The sequence below is a fragment of the Candoia aspera genome, chromosome 2, assembly GCF_035149785.1.
Source record: "Candoia aspera isolate rCanAsp1 chromosome 2, rCanAsp1.hap2, whole genome shotgun sequence".
NCBI classification, from domain to species: Eukaryota; Metazoa; Chordata; class Lepidosauria; order Squamata; family Boidae; genus Candoia; species Candoia aspera.
The window spans coordinates 139,234,069-139,250,958 of NC_086154.1; the positions used below are offsets into that span (position 1 = coordinate 139,234,069).

General features: G+C 43.2%; 1 protein-coding gene across 3 annotated transcripts in view; it reads right to left on the minus strand.

Moving 5' to 3' along the window:
- The window catches only part of LOC134490668 (unconventional myosin-Ia-like), a 55,197-nt gene that overhangs the window by 20,904 nt on the left and 17,403 nt on the right, over nucleotides 1–16,890 (minus strand). For all 3 annotated transcript variants that reach the window (XM_063293870.1, XM_063293868.1, XM_063293869.1), the window contains exons 2-13: nucleotides 15,932–16,094; nucleotides 13,593–13,708; nucleotides 13,367–13,461; nucleotides 11,965–12,069; nucleotides 10,754–10,800; nucleotides 8,849–8,912; nucleotides 7,694–7,792; nucleotides 6,880–6,983; nucleotides 5,965–6,112; nucleotides 5,121–5,239; nucleotides 3,670–3,756; nucleotides 1,355–1,420 (exon numbers count right to left, since the gene is read on the minus strand). In XM_063293870.1, coding sequence (XP_063149940.1) covers nucleotides 1,355–1,420; nucleotides 3,670–3,756; nucleotides 5,121–5,239; nucleotides 5,965–6,112; nucleotides 6,880–6,983; nucleotides 7,694–7,792; nucleotides 8,849–8,912; nucleotides 10,754–10,800; nucleotides 11,965–12,069; nucleotides 13,367–13,461; nucleotides 13,593–13,708; nucleotides 15,932–16,051 — 1,170 coding nt within the window. In that variant the 5' untranslated portion in view covers nucleotides 16,052–16,094. The remainder of the gene's footprint in view (nucleotides 1–1,354; nucleotides 1,421–3,669; nucleotides 3,757–5,120; nucleotides 5,240–5,964; nucleotides 6,113–6,879; nucleotides 6,984–7,693; nucleotides 7,793–8,848; nucleotides 8,913–10,753; nucleotides 10,801–11,964; nucleotides 12,070–13,366; nucleotides 13,462–13,592; nucleotides 13,709–15,931; nucleotides 16,095–16,890) is intronic.

Consider the following 16,890-nt stretch of genomic DNA (forward strand, 5'->3'; position numbering starts at 1 on the left):
ATTGCTTGGCTACGTACAAGCCCCAGGTATGTGTGCTTCAGGAACCAAGTACTGTAGAATTTTTAAGGCTGTTATTTTAATGTTGCAACTGTTTATTATGGAAGGGACTGCTAGTAATCAGCTCAGTCACACAAATACTATCTTTAGGCATGTGTTTTATTTTTCCCACAGTGATAACTTGGGAGGCAAAATACTCTGTGCTATGAAAGCATTCCACTGGGGAATTCTGATTTGGCAAAGACACACTTGTATCTCCTTAATTTCGCCCTTCGTCTTTCCCAGTGAGATATAATGGGCCTCAGGTTTTAAATCAAACCATTAGCATTTCTCAGACTTGTGAGCCTTATCTTGCCACATGACCAAGTTTGGAGTTAATGACTTTCTTTTTTGAGAGAGAGAAAGAGTTAGTTGGTCACAGCCTGCAGAATCAGGGACAATCAGCTGGAAATCTTCTATATTTGGTGGTTCCAAAATGGCATAAAGAACAGCTTCCTCTCCTGATTACGGATGAACGAATCTGTGTCAGTTTCTCTCGGATCCTCTTTCTTGTAAGTCTGTCAAGTTTCGTTCTTGCTATTTTTGCTGTCATGTCAAGTGCAGTTTGTCAAACTTTCTTTTTTAAGGTCACATTAAATGAGCTGTAATTTGGTGCACATTTATCAAAGCATGCATCTTTGTTAAAGCAGCCACATCTTTTCAAAGTCTTATGTGGTTTTGAAGACTGACCCAGTTCTCTGTCCAGGAAGTGCCTGTACAGGTATGAAGATGGGTGGGAAAGGCCTTCAAAGAAGCTGCACCAACTTTTCTGGAGGACAAGGCTGCTTCAGTGCTTTGAAGAGGGGTGTTTTGCTTAGACCAGTGCACTTTGCAAAGGGCCCCTTTTACAAATGCTTTGCACAGTTCTCATCTAGCTAGTTAGGCTTCCACTCACACAAACACACCACTCATATCATATAATATATAGGGTAAGTTGATTCACTTCAAAAGAAGCTAGTGTATAGTAAGTGTGATTTGTTGGCTAAATCTACCAGGCTGCACTATTGCTAAAATCAAAAGATTCTCATAGCAAATATATGTCAGAACTTGACTTAAATTATGGAGGGTTGGGACATCTGGATCTCCCCTGTGATGTTTTTCAGTGTAATTATACACCCAAGAAAACTGCAGGGACTTGCCCAGGCAGTCTCTGAAAATCAGACACCACTGAATGGGTTAAACACACACACACACACACACACACACACACACACACTCTAAAGCACCAGCATACCTCAGTCAATTCTGAACCTAATTCCCAGTTCTTTATTAAATCCATGTCTTCAGGAAGAGAATTCCAGGGATATCCAACACTTACCTGAAAAATCTCAAAGCCATATATATCCAGAACACCCATCACTTTCTTCCGCTCAGTTGTTTCCACCTAAGAAAAAGGAGGGAGGTGAGGATTAATTTCAGAGAATCCCAATGTTCTGAAGGTATCCCCAGTTTTCTCATTTAACTGGGGGTAGCTTGCATCCTGAAGACAGATTAAGAACACCAGTTCTAGCATGAAAGAAAAAAAAAACCCCACACCCCATTGCTGTATTCCACCTTACTCCAAGTACCTGCAAAGCAACATGCATGGCAGACCTGCCTAGCTGGGGTCCCTCCAACTTCAGGTTGTATGCCATTTACTCCCATTCCTGGATCGGAAGGGTCTATTCTCTGTCACTCATGCCCCGGTCACCTTCTATATGGATTACTGTAATGCGCTGTACATAGGGCTGCCCTTGAATAGCATCCAGAAGCAACAACTGGTGCAAAATGCAGCAGCAGGGGCAATCAAGTATGCTCCAAGATCAGGGCTTGTTACATTTCTGCTCCATGAACTGCATTGGTTACCTGGTCTGCTTCCAGGTTCAATTCAAGGTGCTGGTTATGACCTATAAAGCCCCACATGACTTGGAGCCAGGCTATTTGAGAGACCACCACTCCCTGGCTACATCTATACATCTCATCAGGTCCAGCAGAAGGCATATGCTATGGGTCCTGTCTATTAAGGAGTTTCATCTAATGGGATCCAGGAGAGCCTTTTCTGCCAGGGTGCCCGCCCTCTAGAACATCATCCCCTGAGGTTGGATTGGCCCAAACCCAGTCTGTCTTTCGGAGGACCCTGAAAACATGGTTCTGTCACCAGGACCTGGGGATCCTGGGGTGGTATGGAGCTGGTGAGATGGCTGTATTGTACATAAGCTTTTGGTTGGTACTCTCCCACATTTTACATTTCACATTTCACATTTCATAGATAATGGTTAATTGTTTTTAATTGTTTTTAATTGCTTTAATCTGCTTTTTACTGTTTTTTGATATTGTTGGTTTTTGTTATTTATTTCCTTTTTTGTTTTCAGCTTTGTGAGCCACATGTGAGATGGGCGGCTATATAAATCAGAATGAATGAATGAATGAATGAATGAATGAATGAATGAATGAATGAATGAATGAATCTTAAAGTGGAATGTATGAAATGGCAGGCCATGGCCATGTACTTCATGGTGATTACATTTCAGTGATTCAGAGACTAGATGCACCCAGTCTACACTGAAATGCAGTTTCTAGCCAATTGTGAAAGGGATTTGAATACTGAAGGATGGTTTAATTTTTGCAACTCACACCTGGAAAGCAGGAAAAATTAAAGTGTTGTTTTCCGATTTTATCCTCTCTACAAGCTTAAGAAGAAGGTGAGGTTGAGAGTAAGCATCTTGCCCAAAGACCCCCCAGTGAAATTAACAGCCAATACAGAGCAAGACATCTGTTTCTCCTTGTTAGGAACTGCTGGCTCTTTAATGCAGCTCCCCCATCAGCTGAACTACTGGCTGCAAGAGGCAGTCTTACTGTGTCACCCCTTCAGATAGCCCAGGTCAGGAAACAGACACCACAAGAATCACTCAGAAGGAATCAGGTAGCACCTTCTCCAACTAACAAGTTTCATTAAAAGCCACAAGCTTTTGTGAGCTGCAGCTCACTTCATTGGATGCTACTCTATGCTTCTGATCCAGTGAGCTGCAACTCACAAAAGCTTGTGGCTTTTAATGAAATTTGTTAGTTGGAGAAGATCCTATCAGATTTCTCCTGATTTCTTGCACCATAAATTGACAGGGTTCTCCTACAATGTCTACAAGAACTACTAGCACTCTATCGTTATAGTGTATGGTATGAAAATCAAATCTTGAAAGTTTTTCTCTCCCCCCCCCCTTATACCAAAGAGAATCAAGGCAGGGCAATTTTTAGCTTCCTCCTCACCCACTCCCATCTTTCCAGGCTAAGCTGATGATTTCATAACAGCTGTTGCATATCTTTTTAAAGACCATCTATGTATTCCTCTACGACTGGAACACCCTTGTGCTCTTTTCCATGGTTAAAGTTTTAATTTCTATATACCTTTTGCCTTCTTGACAAAAACTGGAAATTAATCTATTGCTCTAGCCATGCTTCTCAAACACAGTGCCTCCAGCTGGGTTAGATTACACTTTGACTTAAAAGGCAAAGACATACTGTGCCAGCTAGAAATTCTGGGAGTGGTCGCTCTACACCAGGTTGGTGAAAGCATTCTTAAAAGATCTCAAAATGACATTCAGTTATAATGAATGGTATCTAAATATATGCTCAGAAGCAGGGCTGAAGCATACTCACTTTGATGCTCTCATTGATCCTGTTAATAAGCCAATTAAAGAGACGATTATAAATGTTCTTTGCTAGGGCATCCCGCACATAGTAGCCCTAGGAATAAAGACAGTGATGGTTAGCCATTCAGAAGCTAAGAAAGAATAAACTGCAAAAAATATTTAGTCCCAGCCCTAGAACTCTGGAAACAATCATTCCAGATTTAAATATTCATTGGGCATGTCTACTGTTCATGTTTAAGCGACATTTAAAGCTGTTTTAGTCCCATCAGTTATCCCCTGTATACTCACAGAACTTGCAGAACCTTGATATCTACTTTTTAGTACACAAAACTAATACTCTCATGGCTATTTGAAGTGAGAGGGTGCAGCAGAAAAAATATATACATTTGTACATAGCATGGATACAAACAAGTAGCGTTTGGTGAGAAGAGGCAGATAAAGCGATTGGTTCCCAAGTTTTCTATTTGTTGGTTTGCTTATACTGTACAACTGTTTCTGTGCTGCCTGCTCTCTGGATTTAAGCCTATTTACAATTATAAAACCATTCAACTTTAAGCAATGCCTCAAAACCCCCCAGTGCCACTGTCCATCTAACTGGGGTTCTTCTCAGCAAAGGGCCTAGGGAAGAGCACAGTTTTCACTGCCTTCCAGAATGTTAACAGGATGAGGGCCATGCTGACCAGGGTGGGCCAGCTGTTGCAGAGTGAGCGGGCTGCCTGTAGGGTAGACTGGGAATTAAAAAGAAAATACTGGAAGAAGACCATGGCAAAGCACTTCTGCGTGGTTGCCTAGAAAACTACGTGGACCTGTCCATGTAGTCACTAGGGGCTGAGTTCAACTCGAAGGCATTGTTGCCTTTTTACCAAAGAAATCATATTTATACTGAAGAGCTATTTCAGCATGGCTCTTTCTCTGGCCCATTTTCTTCCTTCATGCTCTTCAAATTAACTTGTCCAGCATCTAACTAATTAAACAGTTCCTGTCCCACTAAATCAAACTCACATCAGTCAGGCTGCATTTCTCCTAAAGTCAGTTAAACAAAACACTCACTATACACTGACCCACATTAAAACTAAAACTAAAAGTTAAAGCATATTTCAAGAGCAACTCAGCAGTGAAAGCTGTCTGAGCATTCTCTTTTCAAAGACTCCCTGGAATAAGTAATCAATCAACTTCTATTAGTCTGAGTCAACTTCTGTTAGTTCTGGAGAAGAAAACTAAATCAAGATAGTGCTACCTGCAAAACAATCCCCCTCTTTGCAACATCCAAGTAACTTCAGATGTCTGGAATCCTGTTGTTTTTATGCTGGAACCAATGAATCTGTGCTTGAGGTATGGGTTATGCTGAGTGCCAAGTACACTTTCCAGCATGGAACAGAATTATCACAATTAACACCTCTGCTTGGGAACCAGCAACATTTCAGAGATCTCATGCACACAAACCTGCCCAACACTCACTTGTGAGACATTCAGGGTTGTCACCACCTTATCCTGATGGGCTTCCACTGTTCGAGAGGACAAAGCTTGCTCCAGTATCGTTTTATCCAGTTGGATCAGCTGACAGATCTCTTGTACCACTGCAGATGCAGAATGTGGAAGAAACAGTGCGTGCAATAGTGAGTTAGGAAGCCACACACTGGCAAGGAGGGTTTGAACCTGTGGTGAGCATGGCTTGGGATTGTCATGGGTATGACCAAGTTAGGATCATTTCCCACCTAGATGGGGTGGGTTTACTACAGCACCCTAAGCCATCTAACTTCTAAGGACAGTTAAAACTAACCAAGCTTAGTGTGTCATGTTAGTGCAGCTACCAGATCTGTAGCTGACTTGGTTAAGTGCACTGCAGAAACCCAACCACTGTCTGATGTAACAACAGCAAACTGTTGCAGGTTTCTGTGTCCTCATCTCCACTTGACTGGCTGCTGGGGACAGGACTGGAGAAACCGATGGCACATGTTGCCTAGTTCAATATTAAAGAAGGGGAAGGAGATACAGTTATCTGGCTTTGAGCAGAAGTGGAAGATCTTCTGGAACAACTGATCTGAGAAATATATATGGCCTCCCCAACAGCCTTACATTACTGGCTGTTTTCCACAAGACAGCTGATGTCACAGCTCCTATTGCAAAGCTATTTTCAAGGTAAATCCACAATGACCACCTGGCTTCTCTGTGTGGTGTGCCCAGGAATGAGATTGTTAAGGCAACAGAACACAGAAGGCAGGTGTTCACGAAAGGAACTGTTTTTGTTCGATGCCATCAATTTCCTACATAGCCCTGGGAATGATCCTTCTCTCCTACTTACCTTTGTCACTCTGGATAACACAAGATTGTGCCCCTCCAGCTTGAAATTGCTCTCCAAATTGCACATTGCCCAGTTTGAGGACGACTGCGGTCACCTCCAGCACTTCTGACATCTGTGAGGATGTGAAGCCAATGGCTCGCATGGCATCCTGCATGAAAAAAGTTCCAGGGAAGAGCATGAACCTCCGAAAGACCACAACTCACTTCTCTCTGGATCTCAGCAAAACTGTATGTGCATAATAGCACTGAGATAGGAAGCAGAGTCCCGTGGTATTTTCAGGGAATGCCTGGGTACCCAATGAGAAGGATCTGGGGAACAGATTTAGGTGGCTCAGCTACATGGAGTTCAAAGAGTCTCGAGACTAGTTTGTGGATTCATGGAAATATACTTTGAAAAGTGGGACCTGCAACAAAATATTGCAGTGCATGTTGCAGTATACTAGGATGGCTTCTGCTTAAGGAGCCCCCGTTCAGGATAGTGTATTCTCCTTCTTCTCTGTTTCTTCTCTGCAACAACCAATCAGCATTTTCTGACCACTGGGCATGGTCAATTCCCATTAAGCTTTTGTTTTGTTTTGTTTTGTTTTGTTTTGTTTTGTTTTGTTTTGTTTTGTTTTGTTTTGTTTTGTTTTGTTTTGTTTTGTTTTGTTTTGTTTTGTTTTGTTTTGTTTTGTTTTCTTTGGGGAGGGTTATTTCTCCCTTAATTTTCTTTCAAGTTGTTTTGCAGTTCCACAGAACACTGACTTCACCCCAGCTGGCTGGTGCCTCCCTCTTTTGTGGGAGTAGTGCTCTTTGGCAATGCAGGAATCCAATTTTGGATTATTACTTCACTATTAGTATGTGTAGGCTTTCTTTTGCCCATATGCCAATATAATTTATATTATATATTGCACACAGAACATAATATAACCCATACCTGAACAGCTTTGAAGTTGGCTGCAAAATCGGTGCCCTGCAGGCTTGCACCCTCCTTGTTGAGGTAGTTATAAAGGCTGAAGTTTCTTTCTAGCTTCAGCTGTTCTGTTGAAGAGAAGGAACTATGGAGATGGAGTCTTGAGTAGCCCCCTACCCCCAAACCACTTTAACTCAAGTTCCCCCCCCCCCCCCCGGTGCTATAATGTTTTTTCAGTTCTCATGTGCCAATCACCTTCAACCAAAAGTAGACATTCCACATCTTGGCTTTAACATGGCCTGTTATCTTCAGCCAAAAGTATAACTTGCACAACTCAGTTTACCATAATCTGATATCTTCCAGATATATTAGACCAGTGTTTCTCAACCTCAGCAACTTTAAGATGTGTGGACTTCGACCCCCAGAATTCCCCATCCAGCGTTGCTTCAGTTCTGGGAGTTCAAGTCCTCACATCTTAATGTTGCCAAGGTTGAGAAACACTGTATTAGACTTTAACTCTCATGGTCAATTAGCCTGCTGGTGGGGAAGTATGATGGAGATATCTGTACAATGTACCTGGATAGGAATGCTGCCCTGATTCCTGCTATTCTGTGTGCTCCCAGCTGTTGGGAAGAAATGGTTTAGCATCTTTGTCTAGCCACACCTCAATGAGTTGAGAAGATTCAACATTTCCTGAAATGAGTTTTCCAAATTCCAGCAATGGATTGTTCCTGCATCCCCCTTATTTCAAAGAATTCTTTGGGTCCCTTTCTTTTTTCTTGGAGTATGGGGACTAATCCCACCCAAGTCACAGAGACTTCATGTATGAAAGACATACTGAGCAACTGGTCTGAGCCTCCAGATAGGAGCTGATAGAAGATGTGGAAGTTTCTCTCGCCCTTCACATGATGCACTACTCGGGATTTCTCCAGCAGGTCTGCAAGTAAACACAGGACAAGAATGAGAAAATAAAAACACATAGGCAAGGGTTGGAAGGGGAGACTTGAAGGCTAGGTTGTTCCCTCTGCCTATGGATGGCTGAAACATGTCCTCTATCATCCAGGGAAGACCATGGTACTCTCAAGTTGTACTATCCTGTTTGGGCAGCTTCCCCCTTCCCTTGTTTCATTCATTCATGCTGTCAGTATTATGTGATCACTGCAATACAGGCATCTGGACCAGGAGGTTAAGCAGGCTCTGCTGTTGTTGACATTTTTTCTTTTTGTGATTGGGGTTTACTGTTTCAGCCTTGGACGCTGTGGGTTTTGTGTTGTGTGTTTTGTTTTAATCTCTGTATGCCACCCAGAGTCCCTTCTGTGAGATGGGTGGACATATAAATTATTTAAATAAGTAAATAAGCACAAGACTAGGAAAGCCGTGGACCTCCAGATATTGCTGAAGTTTAGTTCCTGCAGTTCTAGTATCCAGACCAGTGGTGAGGAATGCTGCAAGTTGCCATTTAGCAAATCTGGAGGCCAACCCCTCCTATAATGGCACAGAATTTCTGTTGTCGGGTGGCAATCAAATATATGACCTCCTGGGCAGTAGCACCTATCCCACCTTAGCTCATCTCAAAAAGCTAAGCAGGGTCAGGCTTGCTAGTACTTGGATGGGAGATGAGTCAAGAATTCCTACCAGCTGGAAAACAGATCCACCACAAGCTCCACAAAGCTACAGAATTGCAAAGAGAATAGCAACTTGGCTCCAGTTTCAAATAAACCGTAGCAGAGCGAGCTGAGAAACAACAACACCTATGTGATGTGACTGCATAAGTCTAAAGCTGGTTTTGTGCTGGCACAGAACCTTTGCTGGGAGGTGCCTGCCCTTAATTTAGAAAGTACACACATATATCATGAATAATTCATTTCCTCATTCCATGTTAGCAAAGACTTCCTCCAGTATAGTAAACAGTACAAATCTGATTCTTCTTTACAGACTCCAGTTTTAGCAGTTGGTCCCCTTCTGTTTGAAAGCTCTGGAAGGTCACACTCACAATTGTTAATGACACCACCCAGAGGATCACCTTTGAAGTCAAACTCAATATCCATGTATTTGCCCTGGGGAGAAAAAAAAAAAGAGAAGGGAAACATGTTGTTCACGTGCAGCCAAATGAGATGCCTGAATCCCTAAAAGATCTGGAGGCCAACCCCCCTTTTTTATGCTTCTGGCTAGTTCAAGTTATTGCACAGACATGCAGGTGGGTGCACTTAAAACTAACTGTCTGAAAACAGAGGAGTCTTGTGACATTTGAAAAACTAATCTCTTTGTTATGATGTGAACAATAAAAGCCTCAGCAGGTGGCAGTGTCTGGATGATCTTGTTTGAGCTTGGAAGCCCAGCCCGGCCCAGCCCAGCCCAGCCCATCAGGCCTGCTCGCATGGGAGACAGCCAGGGCTCTAGGTTAGGCTGCATTCAGCCTAGCAGAAGAAGGCAACGGCAGCCCATTTCTGTACTGTTGCCTGGTTGTGTCCATCAGGAGTTGAGCCTGATTAAAAGACTCTCCTTTTTTAAAGCTCTATATAGATTAGTTTTTAAGGTGTCACAAGACTGCTTGTTGGTTTTGTTGCAACGGACTGACACATTTACTCTTCTGGAAATTACCCAAAGGCAGTAACTGATGAAAGGTGGAAGGTCCCCTGTGCCAGCACCGAGTCATGTCTGACCCTTTGGAGGGATGCCAATGTTTTCTTGGCAGACTATAGAGCGGGGTGGTTTGCCATTGCCTTCCCCAGTCGTCACCTTCCCCAGCAAGCTGGGTGCTCATTTCACCGACCTCGGAAGGATGGAAGGCTGAGTCGACCTGAGCCGGCTACCCGAGAGAGACTCCAGCTCCCACTGGGATCGAACCCGGGTTGTGGGGAGTCTTTCGGCTGCAATAGTGCCGCCTACTACTAAGGGCCAAATTACATGTGAGATGTATTATATATTCTGCAGTGCAGCAAGAAGTTACAAATGGGATCTAGATTAGAGAATTGGCATGGGAAGGCGATAAGATTACTCCCCTTTCCTTTCACGTCTTTGCTCTAAAGCCCCATTACTGCAACACCATTTTACAAATTTTGAGAGATGAAAACATCTTTCATTGTTACGTATTTTCATGAGCTACAACATGTCCAATTAGAAACACGTTTAAACTGTGTGGGTTTTTTCCCTTATGGCCACTGTTTCGCAGGGCAACGTTCCATTATGTTTTGTATGAGCGACTGACTGTAGAATACAACAATCTTATCTTTCGGTCTTGCAGACGCTCAGCCTTATCCACAACTGATGCCAAAGCTGCTCCCAAAACAAGCAGTTTCTCCTGTTCTCAGAAATGTCGCTCTACCCAAAAGCGATTTCAGTAAATTCCAGGAACAGTTTTTATTTGTCCACTCTGTTCTTCTGAAATCAGGGCTGTCTAGATAACACGATTTGGTGATTTAGGTGTGATTTAATTGTACAAGTTGGTTCACAATTCTGTCTCCTGATCGTGTTATTCTTCTTAAAAATGATTTTAGCCCTCCAAACAGCAAAAATAGAATTGTGCACCTGGAGAAACCTCAGAAGTCAAGGTCGGTGTGTGTGTGACAGAGAAAGAGAGAGAGAGAATAAAAGAGCACTCATACCACTTCTGAAAGTAAAAAGAGAAGGCTTTATAAATCTACCTGCCTCTATGATGAGCAGAAGTAGAATAAATTATGCAGAACATTTAATTGACCCTTATCATTTATGCAGGTTGGATCATCCAGTTCTTCCTTGTACACAATCTAAGTTGCAGAATTTTGATGCAGGAGCCAGGACTTTGAAAGATAGTAAATCTAGACTTGCTCCCAAGTCTAGATTTACAAGGCATATTTTCTAAGAAATATTAGAAGCTGTGCTATTTCCACTACGTAGTCATTCTCCATCAAGTACTTACAAATCGGGAGGAGTTGTCATTGCGGATGGTTTTGGCATTCCCAAAGGCTGCAAGAGAAGGGGAAAAAATGCACATTTCCCTAGGAAGGACTTGGACAGGCTAGCCTAGCTGTTGCCAGCATGGTATTATACAGCCTTGGAGCAAGATTATGGAGACAATATACTGGTAAGTATAGATCAGGGGTCTCCAAAATCTTCAGCTCATTGTCCCCTTCATGAAGTTTTAGATTGTTCATTGACCCCCAAACATTTATTATATGAAAATAATTTAACACATACTGCTTTAACTAATAATATTATGAATAATAAGAGCAACAGCCACAACAGTGGATAGTCCCATCGACCCTTGGGGGTCGATATTGACCACTTTGGAGAACCTTGATGTAGAGCAACAATATGTAAAACCACCTTCAGCGCATCAGCTTTCCCCCAATTTAGTGCCTCCAAATGTATTAGACATTAGCCCACCAGCATAGCCAGTAGGCATATGGAAGAAGAAGTCCAACCCATCAGGTTGAGGATACTTCTGGAGAAGATGAAGTTGGGGAAGGTCAGTCACTTCCGCTGAGGAGAGAGGGGGGACCCAGTTCACTACTCAGTCTCTTTCATTGTAAAGGAACTATATGAATATTCCAGTGCTCCCAGGATTGCAAAAAAAGGAAAGGACTTTCTGTTAAACTTGATTTTAACCTTTGTTAACCAAGAGCCTTCTATGAGTGAGCAGCTGTAGAAATTGAAATTATAAACAAATAAACACATTTCCTCCCCCACGTCCCAAGAAGCATGATTGCTTGATGTTTTCTCACTGACTGGTAATGTTTGGCAGGAGCAGAAGGAAACCAGACCAAGGGAATCCACCAGTGCCTGTGTCCTATAAATCCCATTGCCCTATAAATCATGCCAGTGGTAAGTTAGGGATTGCCAGAATGGGCAGCAAATCTTATATTGATGCAGTTTTTTGCCAGCTCAAGACAGGTCTTTGACTCAGCTGCGAACCACAACCAGTCCTTGTAACCACTGCAAATGCAGTCTAGATGCTTAGCTGGAAGAACTGAACTTTCTCAGCAGCAAAATACTGCCTTTTGCATTATAGGAAAATGTAATAATAGATAATTGCCCAGTGAATGGCTCTAAGCATAGAAAAGCCTTGATCCAGTCCTGGATAACTGCTCCCTCCCTTTCCCATCCTTTACAAAGGCTGCAAGTACATACCTTCCAGAACAGGATTTGATTGTAGCAGCTGTTCCTTGACACGATTCACCTCCTCCCCTTTTCCACATACGGCTGCCACATAGGACATTACTAACTTGCTGGCCTCTAATGGAGAAAAAGTGTGAGCAGCACAGAATCAGTCATAGAATATATGACTTAGTAGGGACATTAAAAAAGACCCAGTTTTGGTGTAGTGGTTGAGGCACCAAGCTAGAAACCGGGAGGCCGTGAGTTCTAGTCCCACCTTAGCCATGGAAGCCAGCTGGGTGACCTTGGGCCAGTCCCTCTCTCATAGCTCTAGGAAGCAGGCAAGGGCAAACCACTTCCAAAATCTTGCCAAAAAAGGTGCAGGGACTCATCCAGACAGTCATCAAAACTGACTGGAAGGGACAAAAAGAAAGGGAAGGGGCATGATATTGTCATCCTCTATAACTCTCTACTCAGCACAGGAATCTACCACTAAACCATCCCTAATGAGGTTGTTATCCAGCCCCCAGTGGACAACCTCTGGTAAAGAGACCACAATTTGAGGCAGACTGTCCCACTGCTTAACCCTTCTTATCATCAGAGAATTCCTCTTCATGATTATGGAATGCATTTAGAACTTCATTCTGAATTGTTTGTAGGCATCTGATTTATGTTATTTAGGCAGGAGAGAGGGCAAATCTATTATACCAGTCATGAGAATCAGGAGAATGTTCCTCATGGAGGAATAATTTGCATGTGACTTGCCACCGAAGCAGTATCAATCACTAGAGGAATTTTCTCCAACCTGGCACTCCCAAATTGGTTGCACAGCTACTTCTATCATCCCAAGGAATGGAGCCAGTAGGATTTGCTGACTAGGGGTGAGGGGTATTCTAGCCCAGTACATCCCCAGGCTGTGGAAGTTTGCTTAAATTAGTAGTTTTGACATCGGGCAGTGCCACTAAGCTAATTTTAATGAACCACTTTGCCCCTGCGTTCCCCTCCTGCTTCTATATTCTGCTTTATTGATTTGAAAAAGCTCATATTAAAATGAATTTATTTAAAGAGAGCCCCACAAGAATGGTCTGCTCCCATGCTATTTAGACTACAGTTGAAAAATGTATTGATCTCTCCTCATCCCTGAGTGCTTCAGATACACAGCTCCTAGCACAAGCAAGAAAAAAGACAGAAGAAGTAGAACTACAGAAGTTAGGCAAAGTTATCAGAACATCCTCCCCCCACAAAATCTGAGAATGGGACAGGGTGATTGCGCAATGAAACCTCTTTCCTTGAAGCCTTTCCCAGCTCCTTTGGTGTCTTCAGTTGATCAACTCAATGCATGGACAACCCGGCCTGGTTTTCTCCTGTCCCCTCCCCATACAGTGCTTTCTTTGCTCTATGCCCTTCTTGATAAACCCAGCCAATTCTCACTCACCTGTTTTGCCAGCTCCACTCTCCCCGGTGATAAGGATGCATTGATCTTTGTCCTGATCTTTCAATGAGCGATAAGCGTCATCAGCAATGGCATAACTGTGCAAACACAGGGAGAAGAGTGAGGAGGGCTGTTGCCTTGATTCCCTCTAGGACCTGCTTTCTCCCTGGAATCCATTCCTGAGAGTTGTTGGGTACTATAATTCCCGCTCCATCAGCATCTCACTTACATGTGGGGTTTGACAGCGAAGAAGTTACAGTTCTTATACTCCTCCACCATTTTTGCTGAGTAAATGGGCAGCGGCTGATATGGGTTCAGTGAGATCACCACATTCCCAATATATGTCTGTGAGGCAGAAATAGGTTGTTCTCATTAGCAAGATGGCAGAGCTCAGGCTGTATGGGAAAGAGTCAAAGGTTGGATCTGTTCCTTCTGTTCACCACTACCATCTGCTCCTTCACTCTGGCTCAGGGGGACCAGGGGAACAAGGAGGCAGAGGGGCTTTCTGCTTGGCAGGCAAACAGGCTGGTCCCACACAGAGAGTAGAGCAGTGTTTCTCAATCTTGGGAACTTTTAAGATGTGTGGACTTTCCCCAGCCAGCCATGAGTAGAGCAAGACAACTGCTCAGTGACCACTGCCAAGAAAGAGCAAGAAGACAGAGCAATCCACCAGCCCAGGCAGTTTTTGCATATGGACCAAGAGAAGGCAGATTCCTGAGTTTGGGCTCTGGCAACAAAATGTCTTGGGCCAGTCCTGCTATTGCTGGTGAGGAAGGAGGTTCACCCAGGTCCACCCACTGCTGGTCTCTTGCCCCAAAGCTCCCTAAAACATGGAGCCAGGTAGATTTAATAAATTCCATAGATCCCCCCAATATTAGCTGTATCATGTCCCCTTACCCAAGCTTTCTAGAACTAGTAGAGGAAATTGGGTTCTGCCTGTTGCTATAAATCAGGTATGAAAGAGGAGGGCTCTGATTAAGTGGGACCCTGCCACCCCACTCAACTGGCCTTTCTCTTCCCTCCTTTTCCCATGGCTCCTTCACTTTCCCTTGTTCCCTCCACTCCATCCCTTGTGATAGGTGGTGATTCTAGAAGAACGTCCCTCATGCTACCAACCAATGGCCCCTGTGCATGTTCTGTTGCACTAAGGAAAAAGAAAGCACAGGAAGACTACAAAGGGAAGATTATTTTATCTGGTAAGAAGTGAAAACTCCTTTGAATCAAGCTCATCTCCTGATGATTTTGTGGACAAACCCATATTCTTTTCTTTGAAAAGGTATGCAAGTCCTTTGCCAAGGCCCCTTTATAGGATTTTATCCCCCAACTTCCCAGTCTAATCAGGGGGTCTCCCATCCAAGTCCTAGCCAGGTCTCACTCTGCTTAGTGTTGTGTTTTTTTGCTTTTTGTTTTGTTCTGTTTTTTGAGATCAAGGTGCTCCACTTGCCATGGATGAGGCAAGGCAATTAGGTTCAGTTTTTTTCAATGATCTCCTGTGCTAAGCACAGTTAAATTGGATCTAATGGATTTTTTTAAAAGGAAGAAACTGCTGTGGGTTGGGACCTCTTTATTTCAAATCTCTTATTAAATATTTGTGTACTATGTATAAATAATGGCAATGATACAAGGAACAAATTATTAGCACTTAGGAGGTACAAGCAAGTTAACTTGAATGTTTCCATTAATTTTTGCATTGCTAGAAGTTCTTCTCTGCTGATGATGCATTGTATCCACTTAAGGGCCTGTCCTACCTTGGGTTTTGAAGCAGAATTTATTAATAAAAAGGGATTATGAAAACACTTCCTTTAAAATACACATATTCTTAGGTTGGAACCCTCTGAATCTTTCCTAGGGTTGAACACACTGTGCAGAGGTACTTCTGAATAAACTCTGCACAAAAGCCAGTTTGGTGTAGTGGTTTAAGTGCTGGCCTAGAAACCAGGAGGCTGTGAGTTCTAGTCCTGCCTTAGGCTTGAAAGCCGGCTGGGTGACCTTGGGCCAGTCCCTCTCTCTCAGCCCAGCCCACTTCACAGGGTTGTTGTTGTGGGGAAAATAGGAGGCAGGAGCATTGGGTATGTTCACCGCCTTGAGTTATATATAAAAAAGGCAGAATAAAAATCTAATCATCATCATCATCATCATCCTCATCCTCCTTTCCATTTTGAGAGATGGCTGCTCTCAAAATGGAAGACATTCTCTATTTCAAGGATCGCCTGGTTTCATCAGCCAAAGTTGTCCATCCACAATAAGGGACAGAAGGTCCATGGGCCATCCTCCTTGCTAAGATGTATTGCTTTCCTTTTACCGCATTTTTTTTTCCCATTTTGCAGCAATGCAAAATAACGAACACATGACAATATGTATGAAAATTGCTTGGCCCTTTCTCTTGGTCATATCCTTTCTTTCTTTTCCCTTTCTGGGAGCATAGTGGTGGTTGTGATGGTGGAAGTAGCTGCTCTGATTGCATGCATCGTCGTAGCTCTTTGCTTGCCAGTTTCCCAGGTTCTTCCTGACCCTAAAGTGAAAAGGCTCCCAGCTCTGTTATTCTCCGTATCCCCACCCCCCCCTTACATAGATTTCTTTATGTTCAAAGCGCTTCTTCAAGTTCTGCATCAATGAGTCTTCAGTCAACGGCTCCAGCAGCACCAGGTCTCCCACACCAACAGAGTCAAGCACCACCATGCTCTCCATGGTTACAAGAATGGCAGGGATTCCGAACACGGAGAAAAGCAACCTGCAAATGAGTGAGTCCCAGGTTAAGTCCAGATGTTTCTGCCACAGAATCAAGAGCTTTTCGCACAAGGACCTGTGAAAAACGGTTGCAGATTCTTGGTGCATATAGTGCCAATGGCAATCCATAGATGGATAACGTGCAAAAACATGCAAAGCCTGGAGGGAGTTTTAAAACAGGAAAAATAATCAGATAATTAAGGTGATCTAGATTACCGCTTGACTGACTGTGCTATTTAAATGCTGGCCTATAAATGGATGTCTTGGAGAAAACTCCTGAGAATACCATGGACAGCCATGAAAACCAACCGATGGATTATCAAAGAAATCAACCAGAGTTCTCACTCAAGGCACAGACGACCAAGTTCAAATTACCCAACTTTGGACACATGATGTGAAGACCCAGCTCTCTGGAAAAGGCTCTGATGCTGGGAAAGGTGGAAGGAAAGAGAAGAAGAGGACGACCAGCAGCAAGGTGGATGGACTCAGTTACGGTGGCGATGGGTGCACCGTTGGGAGACCAGATTAGGGACAGATTGTCATGGAGAAAATCTGTATGGTTGCTAGGAGTCAAAAATGACTTGATGACACATAATCAATCAATCAATCAATCAATCAATCAATCATATAAAAGGATATCTTTGCAAAATAATTGTACTTCAGACTCTAGACAACTCCTGAATTAGTAATTGTCTTTCTTATATCTATTCAATTTGTTATCTTTGTTTCAGTTACTCTGATACTCCCTTACTCAGGAAAAACTTCATATTATGAACCGAGTTTCATCAGTCGCTACATAC